The sequence below is a fragment of the Pristiophorus japonicus genome, chromosome 3, assembly GCF_044704955.1.
Source record: "Pristiophorus japonicus isolate sPriJap1 chromosome 3, sPriJap1.hap1, whole genome shotgun sequence".
Classification (NCBI taxonomy): Eukaryota; Metazoa; Chordata; class Chondrichthyes; family Pristiophoridae; genus Pristiophorus; species Pristiophorus japonicus.
The window spans coordinates 8,385,095-8,399,887 of record NC_091979.1 but is presented as its reverse complement, the minus strand read 5'-3'; the positions used below and the strand labels follow the sequence as shown (position 1 = coordinate 8,399,887).

General features: G+C 52.8%; 1 protein-coding gene across 1 annotated transcript in view; it reads right to left on the bottom strand.

Annotated features, from left to right (window-relative positions):
• Window positions 1-14,793, bottom strand: part of LOC139260448 (sterol 26-hydroxylase, mitochondrial-like) — a 116,285-nt gene that overhangs the window by 25,995 nt on the left and 75,497 nt on the right. The window contains exons 3-4 of the mRNA XM_070877011.1: window positions 3,791-3,926; window positions 2,673-2,851 (exon numbers count right to left, since the gene is read on the bottom strand). Coding sequence (XP_070733112.1) covers window positions 2,673-2,851; window positions 3,791-3,926 — 315 coding nt within the window. The remainder of the gene's footprint in view (window positions 1-2,672; window positions 2,852-3,790; window positions 3,927-14,793) is intronic.

The window sequence follows — 14,793 nt, the reverse complement described above, 5'->3', positions numbered from 1 at the left end:
TGTAAGTACGCAACCTGGCATTGACTGGACTCAGCTTCGGTTTCACAGCCTTAGTGTCCCACAGCTTGTCGAATGTCCTTTGGCTCATTATCGACTGGCTCACACCCGTGTCCAGCTCCATTGATACAGGCACTCCATTCAGCTTCACATTAACGACTATCGGCTGGCTCTTGCTCAGGAACGAATACAGTCCATTCACTTCCTCCTCGGGTTGCGTATCTGGGCCATCACTGAACTGGTCCTCATCAACCACGTGATGAGCCGCACCACACTTGCTCCGTTGTGGACACATCTTGTGAAGATGTCCCACTTTCAAACATCCATTGCATGAGTATTGTCTAAACCAACACTGATGAGGCCGATGATTGCCCCCACAACGCCAACAGGGTGAAATCTGGTTCGAACCTGTTGGCGGGCTCTGAGCAGCGGCAGGTTTCGCGTGAGCAGCTCTGCCCGAAGACGACGCCATCTTGTTTACAGTACTTGCCGTGGAACTCCGACTCGTCGATGATATCTGCCAAATTATCATCCATCGTCATTCATGTTCGGGCAGTCGCGATGGCCTTTTTCCAATCCAGCGTCTCTGCAGCCAACAGCTTCCTGAGGATCGCATCATGGCTGATGCCTATCACAAAGACATCAGGCAGTATGTCTTCCAGCATGTTCCCGAACTTACACGGCTCAGCAAGACGTCGCAGGTCGACGACAAATCCAGACACGGCCTGGCCCTCAGCACGAACATACGTGTAGAAACGGTAGCGTGATATGATGATCCCCTCTTTTGACTTCAGATGGTTACCACCAACGTACACAATTCCTTGTACCCTTTTTCCACCGGACGTACAGGCGAGAGAAGATTCTTCATGAGGTAAATTTTCGGACCACAAACGGTGAGGAGAACTGCCCTGCACTTAACTGCGTAGGCCTCTGCCTCCATGCCATTGGCCACAAAATACTGATCCACGCGATCGATAAAATCCGTCCAATCCTCGCCCTCCACGAATCTCTCCAGGATTCTAACAATGCCCATTGTGCATGCGAAGGTTCTTAAATTACTTACCTCATCGCCAATTGTAATGGCTCAAGAGTCTGGTTACTGTAAACTCACTCAGGTGCAACCTGATCCATCTTTATTCCAGCCAAAGAGTACCAACGTGACAAAGACACCCAGCGTAAATACAGGTGACCAAGCTCACAGGCCACATGCGTACAGCCCGATGACCTCCGACCGCAGTGCCCTCTGGTGTCTGGTGACCCCCCAAGCCTTAATAGATAACAGTGTGTGTGTCTGTGTGTGCCTGTGAATGTACTATTGCGTGTGTGCATGAGTGTGACCTTGTGTATCTATGAGTGTGAGTTTGTGTGTGTCTGTGAGTGTGAGTGTGTGTCTGTGAGTGTGTGTGTGTGTGTCTATGTGTTTCTGTAAGTGTGAGTGTGTGTCTGTGAATTTGAGTGTGAGTGTCTGAGTGTGTGTGCATCTGAGTGTGAGTGTATGTCTGTGAGTGTGTGTGTCTGTGAGTGTGTGTGTGTGTGTGTCTGTGAGTATGTGTCTGAGTGAGTGTGTGTGTGTCAGTGTGAGTGAGTGTATGTCTGTGAGTGTGAGTACGTGTGTGTGAGTGTGAGTGCGTGTGTGTGTTGTGTGTGTCTGTGAGTGCGTGTGTCTTTGAGTGTGAGTGTGTGTGTGTGAGTGCGAGTCTGTGAGTGTGTGTTGTGTGTGTGTGTGAGTGTGAGTCTGTGAGTGAGTGTGAGTACATGTGTGTGTTGTGTGTGTGTCTGTGAGTGTGTGTGTCTGTGAGTGTGAGTCTGTGAGTGTGTGTTGTATGTGTCTGTGAGTGTGAGTGTGAATATGTGTGTGTCTGTGAGTTTGAGTCTGAGTGTGTGTGTGAGTGTGAGTCTGTGAGTGTGTTGTGTGTGAGTCTGTGAGTGTGTTGTGTGTGTGTCTGTGAGTTTGAGTCTGAGTGTGTGTGTGAGTGTGAGTCTGTGAGTGTGTTGTGTGTGAGTCTGTGAGTGTGTTGTGTGTGTGTCTGTGAGTTTGAGTCTGTGTGTGTGTGTGAGTGTGAGTGTGTTGTGTGTGTGTCTGTGAGTGTGTTGTGTGTGTGTCTGTGAGTGTGAATGTGTGTGTGTCTGTGAGTTTGAGTCTGTGTGTGTGTGTGAGTGTGAGTCTGTGAGTGTGTTGTGTGTGTGTCTGTGAGTGCGTGTGTCTGTGTGTGTGAGTGTGAATGTGTGTGTGTCTGTGAGTGTGAGTCTGTGTGAGTGTGTTGTGTGTGTGTCTGTGAGTGTGTTGTGTGTGTGTCTGTGAGTGTGAATGTGAATGTGTGTGTGTCTGTGAGTGTGAGTCTGTGTGTGTGTGTGACCAGGTGGGTATTTAGGTGATACAGGGGTTTATTGGACCAGAGTGTGCAGAACTAATTCAGTCCCCACATTAAACTCAGATTTTTATGTTACCATTACAAATTGCTGCACCCTGGGTCCTTTACACACAGACGGAACCAGCCTGTGTTGGTCAAACGCCCCTCGGTGCAGCAAACAAAGTCCCACCTCCCTGGCCATCCCACCCCCCTGGCCATCCCACCCCCCTGGCCATGCCACCCCCCTGGCTATGCCACCCCCCTGGCTATGCCACCTCCCTGGCCATGCCCACTTCGGTGCAGCCCGTTGCCTGGTTGACTTACGCAGTGATGATACCGTTTGCCAATCCGCTTTCAGTCCGGGAGTCTGCCCAAATGTTCATAGGTGATCTCATGGGATATTTTCCCTCCTGGCGTAAAACCTGTTCGACTAATCTGCTGTCTGCCACATTCACCATCTTCCCTGTCCTCCACACTGGCCCAAACTCACTCCGTTCGATTACCTGGTAAAACAAATGTTGACAATTAGCTTCTCAGAGCATTGGCCCCTAATCCCCGATCCCCTTCCCCTGCCCCAGGTGTGTATCTGATCCCCCTTCCCCTGCTCCAGGTGTGTCTCTGATCCCCTTCCCCTGCCCCAGGTGTGTCTCTGATCCCCTTCCCCTGCCCCAGGTGTATCCCCGATCCCCTTCCCCTGCCCCAGGTGTGTCTCTGAGTCCCTTCACCTGCCCAGGTGAGTCCTCTTTCTCGGTTTACCTGCCCCAGGTGCGACTCTAATCCCCCTCACCTGCCCCAGGTGAGTCTCCGATCCCCTTTACCTGCCCCAAGTGAGTGTCCGATCCCCCTTCCCCTGACCCAGGTGTGTCTCTGATCCCCTTCCCCTGCCCCAGGCGTGTCTCTGATCCCCTTCCCCTGCCCCAGGCGTGTCTCCGATCCCCTTCCCCTGCCCCAGGCGTGTCTCTGATCCCCTTCCCCTGCCCCAGGCGTGTCTCTGATCCCCTTCCCCTGCCCCAGGCGTGTCTCTGAGCCCCTTCCCCTGCCCCAGGCGTGTCTCTGAGCCCCTTCACCTGCCCCAGGCGTGTCTCTGATCCCCTTCCCCTGCCCCAGGCGTGTCTCCGATCCCCTTCCCCTGCCCCAGGCGTGTCTCTGATCCCCTTCCCCTGCCCCAGGCGTGTCTCTGATCCCCTTCCCCTGCCCCAGGCGTGTCTCTGAGCCCCTTCCCCTGCCCCAGGCGTGTCTCTGATCCCCTTCACCTGCCCCAGGCGTGTCTCTGATCCCCTTCCCCTGCCCCAGGCGTGTCTCCGATCCCCTTCCCCTGCCCCAGGCGTGTCTCTGATCCCCTTCCCCTGCCCCAGTTGAGTCCCCTTTCTCGGTTTACCTGCCCCAGGTGAGTGTCCGATCCCCCTTCCCCTGACCCAGGTGAATGCCCTTTCTCGGTTTACCTGGAACAGATGTAACCTGTGGATGTAGCCCTTTATGAAGAGGCAGTAGGCGGTGGACCAGGCACTGCGGCCCGGCATCATCTTCAGGGGTTTGTATCTAGCAGTTGAGCTGCCTGCAGGCATGTTGGAGGAGAGCCTGGTGTCAGGGGGACGAAAGATTGCAAGACAGCCCGATCCAACGACACTGTCTTTCCTCACAGGGAACCCCCCCAGTATTCGACATCGCAGCATGGAAAACATTTGCCAACTCTGGAGGCAATCAGTTGAATGCTGAACTTTTCGCATGACATGGGACTTTAATCCGATTTGCACACAGTGTCTGCCCCAGGGTCCTAGAGCCCATAGCTTAGCGCGCTTATTTAGGATAATGATCTGCCACATACACTGACCGTCCTGCTGCTGGTCCCTCACCCCCCCCCAATACTGTCTTACCCACTCCTTAGCGGCGTGGAGGTCCCGGGGAGCAGCGTGGAGGTCCCAGGAAACTACTCCAGGGAGCAGCGTGAGCTGGTGCAGGAGGGCGAAGGCAGTGAAGAGTGACGCCATCAAGGTCCAGGTCGGTGATTGGAGCGTGGGCAGGTACAGCAGGAGCGGCGAGAGACTGTGGAGGGATGTGGCCAGGGGCCCAGGGTCAGCACGGGCCCAGCCCACACTGTGCGATATGTGGGCGCACTAGGTCCGTGCAGTAGAGCTGGTCTCCCGTCGTCCTGGTTAACCCTTGCCACTGGACCAAGACCTCGCTCTGTCAAGCCCCGTGTGGTGGCTGGTGTGCAACGGTCACCCCATGTTAAAACAATCCACCCACAGGGATCTTCCACCCTTCAGGATGTAGTTCGGGATCTGGAATATTAGGTCCTTCATTGAAACACCCGTGAACTCATCCCTTTCTGGCGTGGAAGCAAGTCATCCTCGCTTCGAGGGACTGCCTACGATGATCCTCCCTGAGGGTGTCAGCTGTGGCTCAGTGGGTGGCACTCTCGCCTCTGAGTCAGGAGGTCGTGGGTTCAAGTCCCACTCCACAAAATACAGAGCAGGACTGAGGGAGTGCAGCACTGTCATAGGTGCCTTCGTTCGGGTGAGATGTTAAACTGAAGCCCTCTTCGGTGGATATAAAAATCCCACGGCATTATTTCAAAGAAGAGCAGGCGAGTTCTTCCCGGTGTCCTGGCCAATATTTATCCCTCAATAGTGATCACTAAAAAACATCACTATCTGGTCATTTATCATGTAATGTCCTTAAACACTACTATAAATTCACACGAGGCACATTCTGCAGACAAGGTCACTCTGTGACCTGAACCTTTAGTCACAGGACCAAGAAGTGATGACCCTGCGTGGGACCTCCCTTTATATACCTGGATGACCAGGTGAGGAGTGTCTCCCACAAGTTCACCCCCTGTGGTCAAGGTGTGCATTTCTTAGGTGTATACAGTGTACAGTGTTGTTATGAAGGTTACAGAAGGTCACATTGCTGTTTGTGGGAGCTTGTTGTGCACAAATTGGCTGCCGCACTTTCTACATTACAATAGTGACTACACTCCAAATAGTACTTCATTGGCTGTCATCATCATAGGCAGTCCCTCGGAATCGAGGAAGTCTTGCTTCCACTCTTAAAATGAGTTCTCAGGTGACTGAACAGTCCAATACGAGAGCCACGGTCCCTGTCACAGGTGGGACAGACAGTGGTTGAGGGAAGGGGAGGGTGGGACTGGTTTGCCGCACGCTCCTTCCGCTGCCTGCGCTTGGTTTCTGCACGCTCTCGGTGACGAGACTCGAGGTGCTCAGCGCCCTCCCGGATGCACTTCCTCCACTTAGGGCAGTCTTTGGCCAGGAACTCCCAGGTGTCGGTGGGGATGTTGCACTTTATCAGGGAGGCTTTGAGGGTGCCCCTGTAACGTTTCCTCTGCCCACCTTTGGCTTGTTTGCCGTGTAGGAGTTCCGAGTAGAGCGCTTGCTTTGGGAGTCTCGTGTCGGGCATGTGGACAATGTGGCCCTGCCCAGCGGAGCTGGTCGAGTGTGGTCAGTGCTTCGATGCTGGGGATGTTGGCCTGGTCGAGGACGCTAACGTTGGTGCGTCTGTCCTCCCAGGGGATTTGCAGGATCTTGTGGAGACATCATTGGTGGATCTTGCTGTGCATAAAGAGGCTGCCACGTTTCCCACATTACAACAGTGACTATACTTCATAAAGTACTTCATTGGCTTGCTTTGGGAATCCTGAGGTCATAAAGTTTCCATATCAATGCAAATCAATCTTTCTTTCTTAATGGCGGACTCTCACTGGGTCACAGTTCTCCATGGGTACCACCATCCACTGCACCCTCATGTGTGGGTCTAGGCAGTGAGTGCTGGCAGGGAATTTGTCTGTGAAGGGCATCACATTCAATCCTGATCCTGTTATGCACCCTCTCCCGAGCAGTGTCCCTGTGAGGCAACACTTCCAAAGTACTTCATTGTACGCAAATTGCTTTGGGATGTCCTGCGGTGGTGAAAGGTACTATTGAAATGCGAGCCTTTCTTTTTTAAGCGATTTAAAGTTGAGACTCTACAATTAAAGTAGTTCACGTGGTTAGTTGGCACTCAGCCTGTGCAAGGTAAATTAGTTTGTTGTTCAATTTATATTCAGGAGTTGTTGTTTGACTTGCCTGACTTGTTCTGCTTACTGCACAATTACTGACACTTGAACTTGCAGAAGGGAGCAGTGCCTCCCACTAAACAATCGATTAATCTTTCCCTGTCACTGCCGCAATGTTAGTAGCAAACAGAGGCCCTGTGTGCTACCCGTGGCTCAAAGGGCAGCACTCTCGCCTCTGAGTCAGAAGGTCATGGGTTCAAGTCCCAGTCCATGAGACTGGAGCACATAAATCCAGGCTGACGCGCTCCCAGTGCAGTGCTGAGGGAGCCCCGCACTGTCGGAGGGGCATTACTGAGGGAGTGCCGCACTGTCGGAGGGGCAGTACTGAGGGAGTGCCGCACTGTCGGAGGGGCATTACTGAGGGAGTGCCGCACTGTCGGAGGGGCAGTACTGAGGGCGTGCCGCACTGTCGGAGGGGCAGTACTGAGGGCGTGCCGCACTGTCGGAGGGGCAGTACTGAGGGAGCATCGCACTGTCGGAGGGGCAGTACTGAGGGAGCACCGCACTGTCGGAGGGACAGTACTGAGGGAGCACCGCACTGTCGGAGGGACAGTACTGAGGGAGCACCGCACTGTCGGAGGGGCAGTACTGAGGGAGCGCCGCACTGTCGGAGGGGCAGTACTGAGGGAGCACCGCACTGTCGGAGGGGCAGTACTGAGGGAGTGCCGCACTGTCGGAGGGGCATTACTGAGGGAGTGCCGCACTGTCGGAGGGGCAGTACTGAGGGAGCGCCGCACTGTTGGAGGGGCAGTACTGAGGGAGCATCGCACTGTCGGAGGGGCAGTACTAAGGGAGTGCCGCACTGTCGGAGGGGCAGTACTAAGGGAGCACCGCACTGTCGGAGGGGCAGTACTGAGGGAGCGCCGCACTGTCGGAGGGGCAGTACTGAGGGCGTGCCGCACTGTCGGAGGGGCAGTACTGAGGGCGTGCCGCACTGTCGGAGGGGCAGTACTGAGGGCGTGCCGCACTGTCGGAGGGGCAGTACTGAGGGAGTGCCGCACTGTCGGAGGGGCAGTACTGAGGGCGTGCCGCACTGTCGGAGGGGCAGTGCTGAGGGAGTGCCGTACTGTCGGAAGGGCTGTACTGAGGGAGCGCCTCACTGTCGGAGGGGCATTACTGACGTCGGAGGGGCATTACTGAGGGAGTGCCGTACTGTCGGAAGGGCAGTGCTGAGGGAGCACCGCACTGTCGGAGGGGCAGTGCTGAGGGAGAGCTGCACTGTTGGAGGGGAAATACTGAGGGAGCGCTGCACTGTTGGAGGGGTAGTATTGAGGGAGTGCTGCACTGTCGGAGGGGCAGTGCTGAGGGAGTGCTGCACTGTCGGAGGTGTAGCCTTTCGGATGAGATGTTAAACCCTCTCGGGTGGATGTAAAAGATTCCATGACACTATTCCGAAGAAGAGCAGGGGAGTTATCCCCGTTGTCCTGGGGCCAATATTTATCCCTCAATCAACATCACTAAAAAACAGATTGTCTGCTCATTATCACATTGCTGTTTGCGGGAGCTTGCTGTGCGCAAATTGGCTGCCGCGTTTCCCACATTACACTTCAAAAAGTACTTCATTGGCTGTAAAGTGCTTTGGGCTGTCCTGAGGTTGTGAAAGGCGCTATATAAATGCAGGTTCTGTCTTGCTTTAAGGGCTGCTTTGCTCGGACGTTCCACTCCCTGGGCATTGTGTGACAACAGACTGCGCTCACTGGGACCAGGTTTCATGTGACCACCGCTGATCAAAATGTGGTGGTGGAGGGGAGGGGAGGGGAAAGCCTCCTGCGACCCCCCCCCCCCTCCCCTCCACTCCCCTCAATCGCGCTGTCGGTCCATTTGCCTCCCCCATGACCGGTACAATCGGACATGGAACTAAAACATTTCATTCACTTTGCATCCAATATCCACCCTTCCCTCACCGTCAAATGGTCCATCTCCGACTCTTCCCTTCCCTTCCTCGACTTCTCCGTCTCCATCTCTGGGGATAGACTATTGACAAACGTTCACTATAAGCCCACTGACTCCCACAGCTCCCTGGACGACACTTCCTCCCACCCCGCATCCTGTACGGACTCCATTCCATTCTCCCAGTTTCTCCGTCCCCATGCTTGACAAATCTTCTGGAATTTTTTGAGGATGTTTCCAGTAAAGTGGACAAAGGAGAACCAGTTGATGTGGTATATTTGGACTTTCAGAAGGCTTTCGACAAGGTCCCACACAAGAGATTAATGTGCAAAGTTAAAGCACATGGGATTGGGGGTAGTGTGCTGACGTGGATTGAGAACTGGTTGTCAGACAGGAAGCAAAGAGTAGGAGTAATTGGTACTTTTCAGAATGGCAGGCAGTGACTAGTGGAGTGCCGCAAGGTTCTGTGCTGGGGCCCCAGCTGTTTACATTGTACATTAATGATTTAGACGAGGGGATTAAATGCAGTATCTCCAAATTTGCGGATGATACTAAGTTGGGTGGCAGTGTGAGCTGCGAGGAGGATGCTATTAGGCTGCAGAGTGACTTGGATAGGTTAGGTGAGTGGGCAAATGCATGGCAGATGAAGTATAATGTGGATAAATGTGAGGTTATCCACTTTGGTGGTAAAAACAGAGAGACAGACTATTATCTGAATGGTGACAGATTAGGAAAAGGGAAGGTGCAACGAGACCTGGGTGTCATGGTACATCAGTCATTGAAGGTTGGCATGCAGGTACAGCAGGCGGTTAAGAAAGCAAATGGCATGTTGGCCTTCATAGCGAGGGGATTTGAATACAGGGGCAGGGAGGTGTTGCTACAGTTGTACAGGGCCTTGGTGAGGCCACACCTGGAGTATTGTGTACAGTTTTGGTCTCCTAACTTGAGGAAGGACATTCTTGCTATTGAGGGAGTGCAGCGAAGGTTCACCAGACTGATTCCCGGGATGGCGGGACTGACCTATCAAGAAAGATTGGATCAATTGGGCTTGTATTCACTGGAGTTCAGAAGAATGAGAGGGGACCTCATAGAAACGTTTAAAATTCTGACGGGTTTAGACAGGTTAGATGCAGAAAGAATGTTCCCAATGTTGGGGAAGTCCAGAACCAGGGGTCACAGTCTGAGGATAAGGGGTAAGCCATTTAGGACCGAGATGAGGAGAAACTTCTTCACCCAGAGAGTGGTGAACCTGTGGAATTCTCTACCACAGAAAGTAGTTGAGGCCAATTCACTAAATATATTCAAAAGGGAGTTAGATGAAGTCCTTACTACTCGGGGGATCAAGGGTTATGGCGAGAAAGCAGGAAGGGGGTACTGAAGTTTCATGTTCAGCCATGAACTCATTGAATGGCGGTGCAGGCTAGAAGGGCTGAATGGCCTGCTCCTGCACCTATTTTCTATGTTTCTATGTTTCTATGTCACATCTGCTCTGACAATGCCACCTTTCACACTCGTGCCTCTGACATGTCTTCCTTTTTCCTCAACAGAGGATTCCCCTCCGCCGTGCTTAACATGGCCCTCGACCGTGGTCCGTTCTACTTCCTGCACCTCTGCTCTCACCCCTTCCCCTCCCTCTCAGAACCACGGCAGGGCTCCCCTTGTCCTCACCTTTCACCCCACCAGCCTCCGCGTTCAACGGATCATCCTCCGCCATTTCCCCCACCTCCAGCGTGACCCCACCACCAATCACATCGTCCCCTCCCCTCCCCTCCCCTCTCAGCATTCCTGAGGGACCGCTCCCTCCGCGACCCCCGGGTCCATTCCGCAGTCACCCCCAGCAACCCCTCCCCTTCCCCCGGCACCTTCCCGTGCAAGCGCAGGAGATGCAACACCTGACCTTTTACCTCCTCCCTTCCCACTGTCCGGGGCCCCAAATACTCCTTCCAGGGGCAACAGCGATTTACTTGTACTTCTTGCAATTCCTTTTACTGTATTCGCTGCTCACGGTGTGGTCTCCTCTACATTGGGGAGACCGAGCGCAGATTGGGTGACCGCTTTGCGGAGCACCTCCGTTCAGTCTGTAAGTGTGACCCCGAGCTTCCGGTCGCCCGTCACTTTAATTCCCCGCCCCACTCCCATTCTGACCTCTCCGTCCTCGGACTCCTGCACTGTTCCAACAAAGCTCAACGCAAGCTCGAGGAACAGCACCTCATCTTTTGTTTAGGCCCTTTACAGCCTTCTGGACTCAACATCCAGTTCAACAATTTCAGGGCGTAACCACTGCCCCTACTTTGTTCCCGTTCCTCCTTTTGTTTAAACACCCCCTTTTTATTTTTTTCTCTCTCTTTCGCCAGGACAGCTGGTAATTATTCCGCCAATTACACCCTATCTAGACTCATCTTTTGTTTCCTAACGTGCCATTGCCATCTCATTTTTGCCCACCATCCCATTTAGAAAACAGAGAAACATAGAAAATAGGTGCAGGAGTAGGCCATTCGGCCCTTCGAGCCTGCACCACCATTCAATAAGATCATGACTGATCATTCACCTCAGTACCCCTTTCCTGCTTTCTCTCCATACCCCTTGTCCCTTTAGCCGTAAGGGCCATATTTGTCTCTCTAATCTCTGCTGCCTTCCACCCTATCACCGACCTTCCCTTTTGTTCTTTCCTCCTCTCCCCCTTTCCCTGCCTCCTGCATTTAATAATCTGTTACATCTCGAACCAGTTCTGACAAAGGGTCACAGACCTGAAACGTTAACCCTGTTTCTCTCCACCGAAGCTGCCCGAGCTTTCCAGCATTTTCTGTTATTATTTCAGATTTCAGCATTTTGCTTTCGGACGTGGAACGCCTTACATACGAACATAAGAAATAGGAGCAGGGGTCGGCCATATGGTCCCTCGAGCCTGCTCCGCCATTCAATAAGATCATGGCTGATCTGATCATGGACTCAGCTCCACTTCCCCGCCCGCTCCCCATAACCCTTCACTCCCTTATCGTTCAAAAATCTGTCTATCACCACCTTAAATATATTATGTAAAGTCCTTACTCTACAGCATGAAACCACATGAGGCACATTCTGGGGACAAGGTCACTCTGTGACCTTCTCTCTTTATTCACAGGACTCCAAAGGCGATGACGCTGCGTGGGACCTCCCTTTTTATACCTGTGTGATCAGGTAAGGAGTGTCTCCCACAAGTTCGCCCCTTGTGGTCAAGGTGTGCATCTCGGTTGAGTGTATACAGTAATACAGTGGTGTTACATTGTGGTTACATACATGACATCACCCCCCCCCCCCAATTGGGATCATAGGTTTAGTCTTTCAGGTGGTCTACGCTCCCTCGTGGAGTGCCGCAGTTGGGGCTCTGGTTGTTGGATACTGACGTGAGTGTCTGTCACCTGTGGTGATTCCGGCCTGTCCGGGCTGACCGCAGGGACTGTGCATTCTTCTGATTGCTCTTGTTGCTCGTTCACTGGCGGTGTTGTGAGCTCCATCTCATGGTCTTCTTCAGGTTCCTCCGTGTCGATGCTGAACCTTTTTTTACTTGGTCCAGATGCTTACGGCATATCTGACCATTGTTGAGTTTTACCACGATGACCCTATTCCCCTCTTTGTCAATTACAGTGCCCTCAAGCCATTTGGGCCCCATGGCGTGATTGAGGATGAATACAGGATAATTTATTTCTATACATGTTCCCCTCGAATTACGGTCATGGTACTTGCCCTTGTGCTTGCCCTCAACTATGTCGGTCAGGACTGGGTGAATGAGGGACAACCGAGTTTTGAGTGTCCGTTTCATTAGCAGCTCTGTGGGCGGGACCCCCGTGAGTGAGGGCGGTCGGGATTTATAGGCCAGCAGGAGACGCGATAGGCGGCATTGTAGGGAGGGTCCTTGAATCCTGAGCATACCTTGCTTAATGATTTGGACCGCACGTTCCGCCTGACCATTGGAGGCCGGCTTGAACGGCGCAGTCCTGACGTGCTTGATGCCATTGCCCGACATAAACTCTCGGAATTTGTAGCTTGTGAAACATGGGCCATTATCACTAACCAGGATGTCCGGCAAGCCATGGGTTGCAAAGATCGCATGTAGGCTTTCCACGGTGGTGGATGACATGCATGAATTCAGAATGATTCACTCGATCCATTTCGAGTACACATCTACCACAATAAGGAACATCTTACCCATGAACGGGCCCGTGTAGTCAACATGAATGCATGACCATGGCCTGGTGGGCCAGGGCCATGGGCTGAGCGGGGCCTCCCTGGGGGCATTACCCAGCTGGGCACACTTCGTGCATCTGCGAACACAGTGTTCCAGGTCTGAATCAATTCCAGACCACCAAACATGTGACCGGGCAATGGCCTTCATCAGCACAATGCCTGGGTGCTCCCTGTGGAGTTCCCTGATGAATGCCTCCCTGCCCTTCTGGGGCATAACTACCCGGTTACCCCATAGTAGGCAGTCGGCTTGGATGGAGAGCTCATCCATCCGACTGTGGAACGGTCTGACCTCCTCAGGGTGCGGGCGCCCAATCCCCAGTCAGGACACATTTCTTAATCAGGGATAGGAGGGGATCTCTGTTTGTCCAAATTTTGATCTGGTGGGCTGTGATGGGGGAGCCTGCGCTGTCAAAGGCATCGACAGAACCAATTTTTTACAGGGGTCGTACAGGGTCAACAACTTGTTTGAACAAAGTGGGTTTCGCGCCCGATCAAAAGCCCGTTCCTGACAGTCCTCCCAAAACCAATCGCAACCCTTATGCAGGGGCACATGTAGCGGCTCCAACAATGTGCTCAAGTTCGGCAGAAAGTTCCCGAAATAGTTCAACAGTCCCAGGAATGAACGCAACTCTGATGTGTTGCAGGGCCTGGGTGCTCGTCGAATCGCCTCTGTTTTGGATTCGGTGGGCCGAATCCCATCTGCAGCAACCCTCCTGCCCAGAAACTCAACCTCAGGAGCTAAGAACACACATTTAGACTTCTTGAGTCACAGGCCTACCCGGTCCAGTCAGCGTAGCACCTCCTCCAGTTGTGGAGGTGTTCCTCGGTGTCACGACCCGTGATGAGGATGTCGTCCTGGAATACGATCATTCCGGGAATGGATTTAAGCAGGCTTTCCATGTTTCATTGAAAAATCGCGGCCACTGATCAATTGCCAAACGGGCACCTGTTATAAACGAACAGTCCCTTGTGCGTGGTGATGGTGGTCAGTAGTTTAGATTCCTGAGTCATATAGGCTGAAGTGAGGTCCAACCTGGTGAATAGCTTGCCGCCTGCCAGCGTGGCGAAAAGGTCCTCCGCTCTCGGAAGCGGGTATTGATCTTGTAGGGACACCCAATTGATGGTGGCCTTGTAGTCACCACAGATCCTGACAGAGCCATCCGCTTTTAGGACGGGAACCATGGGGCTCGCCCAGTCGCTGAATTCAACAGGCGAGATGATGCCCTCTCTCAACAGCCGGTCAAATTCGCTCTCAATCTTTTCCCGCATCACATACGGCACCGCTCTGGCTTTGTGGTGCACTGGCCTGGCGTCCGGGGTGATGTATATCACTACTTTAGTGCCTTTGAAAGTCCCGACGCCAGGTTGGAATAGTGAATCGAATTGTTGTAGGACTTGTGAGCACGAACTTCGCTCAACAGATGACATTGCATCAACATTCCCCCATTTCCAGTTCATCTCGGCTAACCAGCTCCTCCCCAACAGCGCGGGACCATTGCCCGGGACAATCCAGAGTGGCAGCCGATTCACTGATTCATTGTGTGTGACAGCCAACATTGCACTGCCTAGTACCGGAATGATTTCTTTAGTGTAAGTCCGTAATTAAATTAATTTCAGGGTTAAGTCATGGCAGGAGAGCTCGGACCCGTATCATACTTCTCCTGTGCTATGTGGAAAGTCAGTGCCACGTACTAGTGAGGGTAGAAGTAGGAAGGCTAGTCAGATAAATACGTGGCTGGGGCATTGGTGTAGGAGGGAGGGCTTTAGGTTCCTGAGCAATTGGGACCGCTTCTGGGGTAGGTGGGACCTGTACAAGTCGGACAGGTTACACCTCAACAGAGACGGGACCAATGTTCTCGCGGGTGGTTTTGATAGTGTGGTTGGGAGGGCTTTAAACTAGCTTGGCAGGGGGATGGGAACCCAGGAGAGGGCTCTGAGCTAGTTAGAGTGGGTGAGAGCTCAGATGAACAGGACCCCAAGAAAGAATGCAAAAGGCAAGAGGCAACAGAGCAGAGTAGCACTGGGGTAAGTGTAAACCACAAGGTGATAGGAAGGGACAATATGTATGAATATAAAGGGGCTGCAGGAGGGGTCAAAACTAAAAATCATGGTTTAAAAACTAGTATTAAAACACTTTACTTAAACGCACGCAGCATTCAAAACAAAGTAAATGAGTTGACGGCACAAATCATTACAAATGGGTATGATTTGGTGGCCATTACAGAAACGTGGTTGCAGGGTGGCCAAGACTGGGAA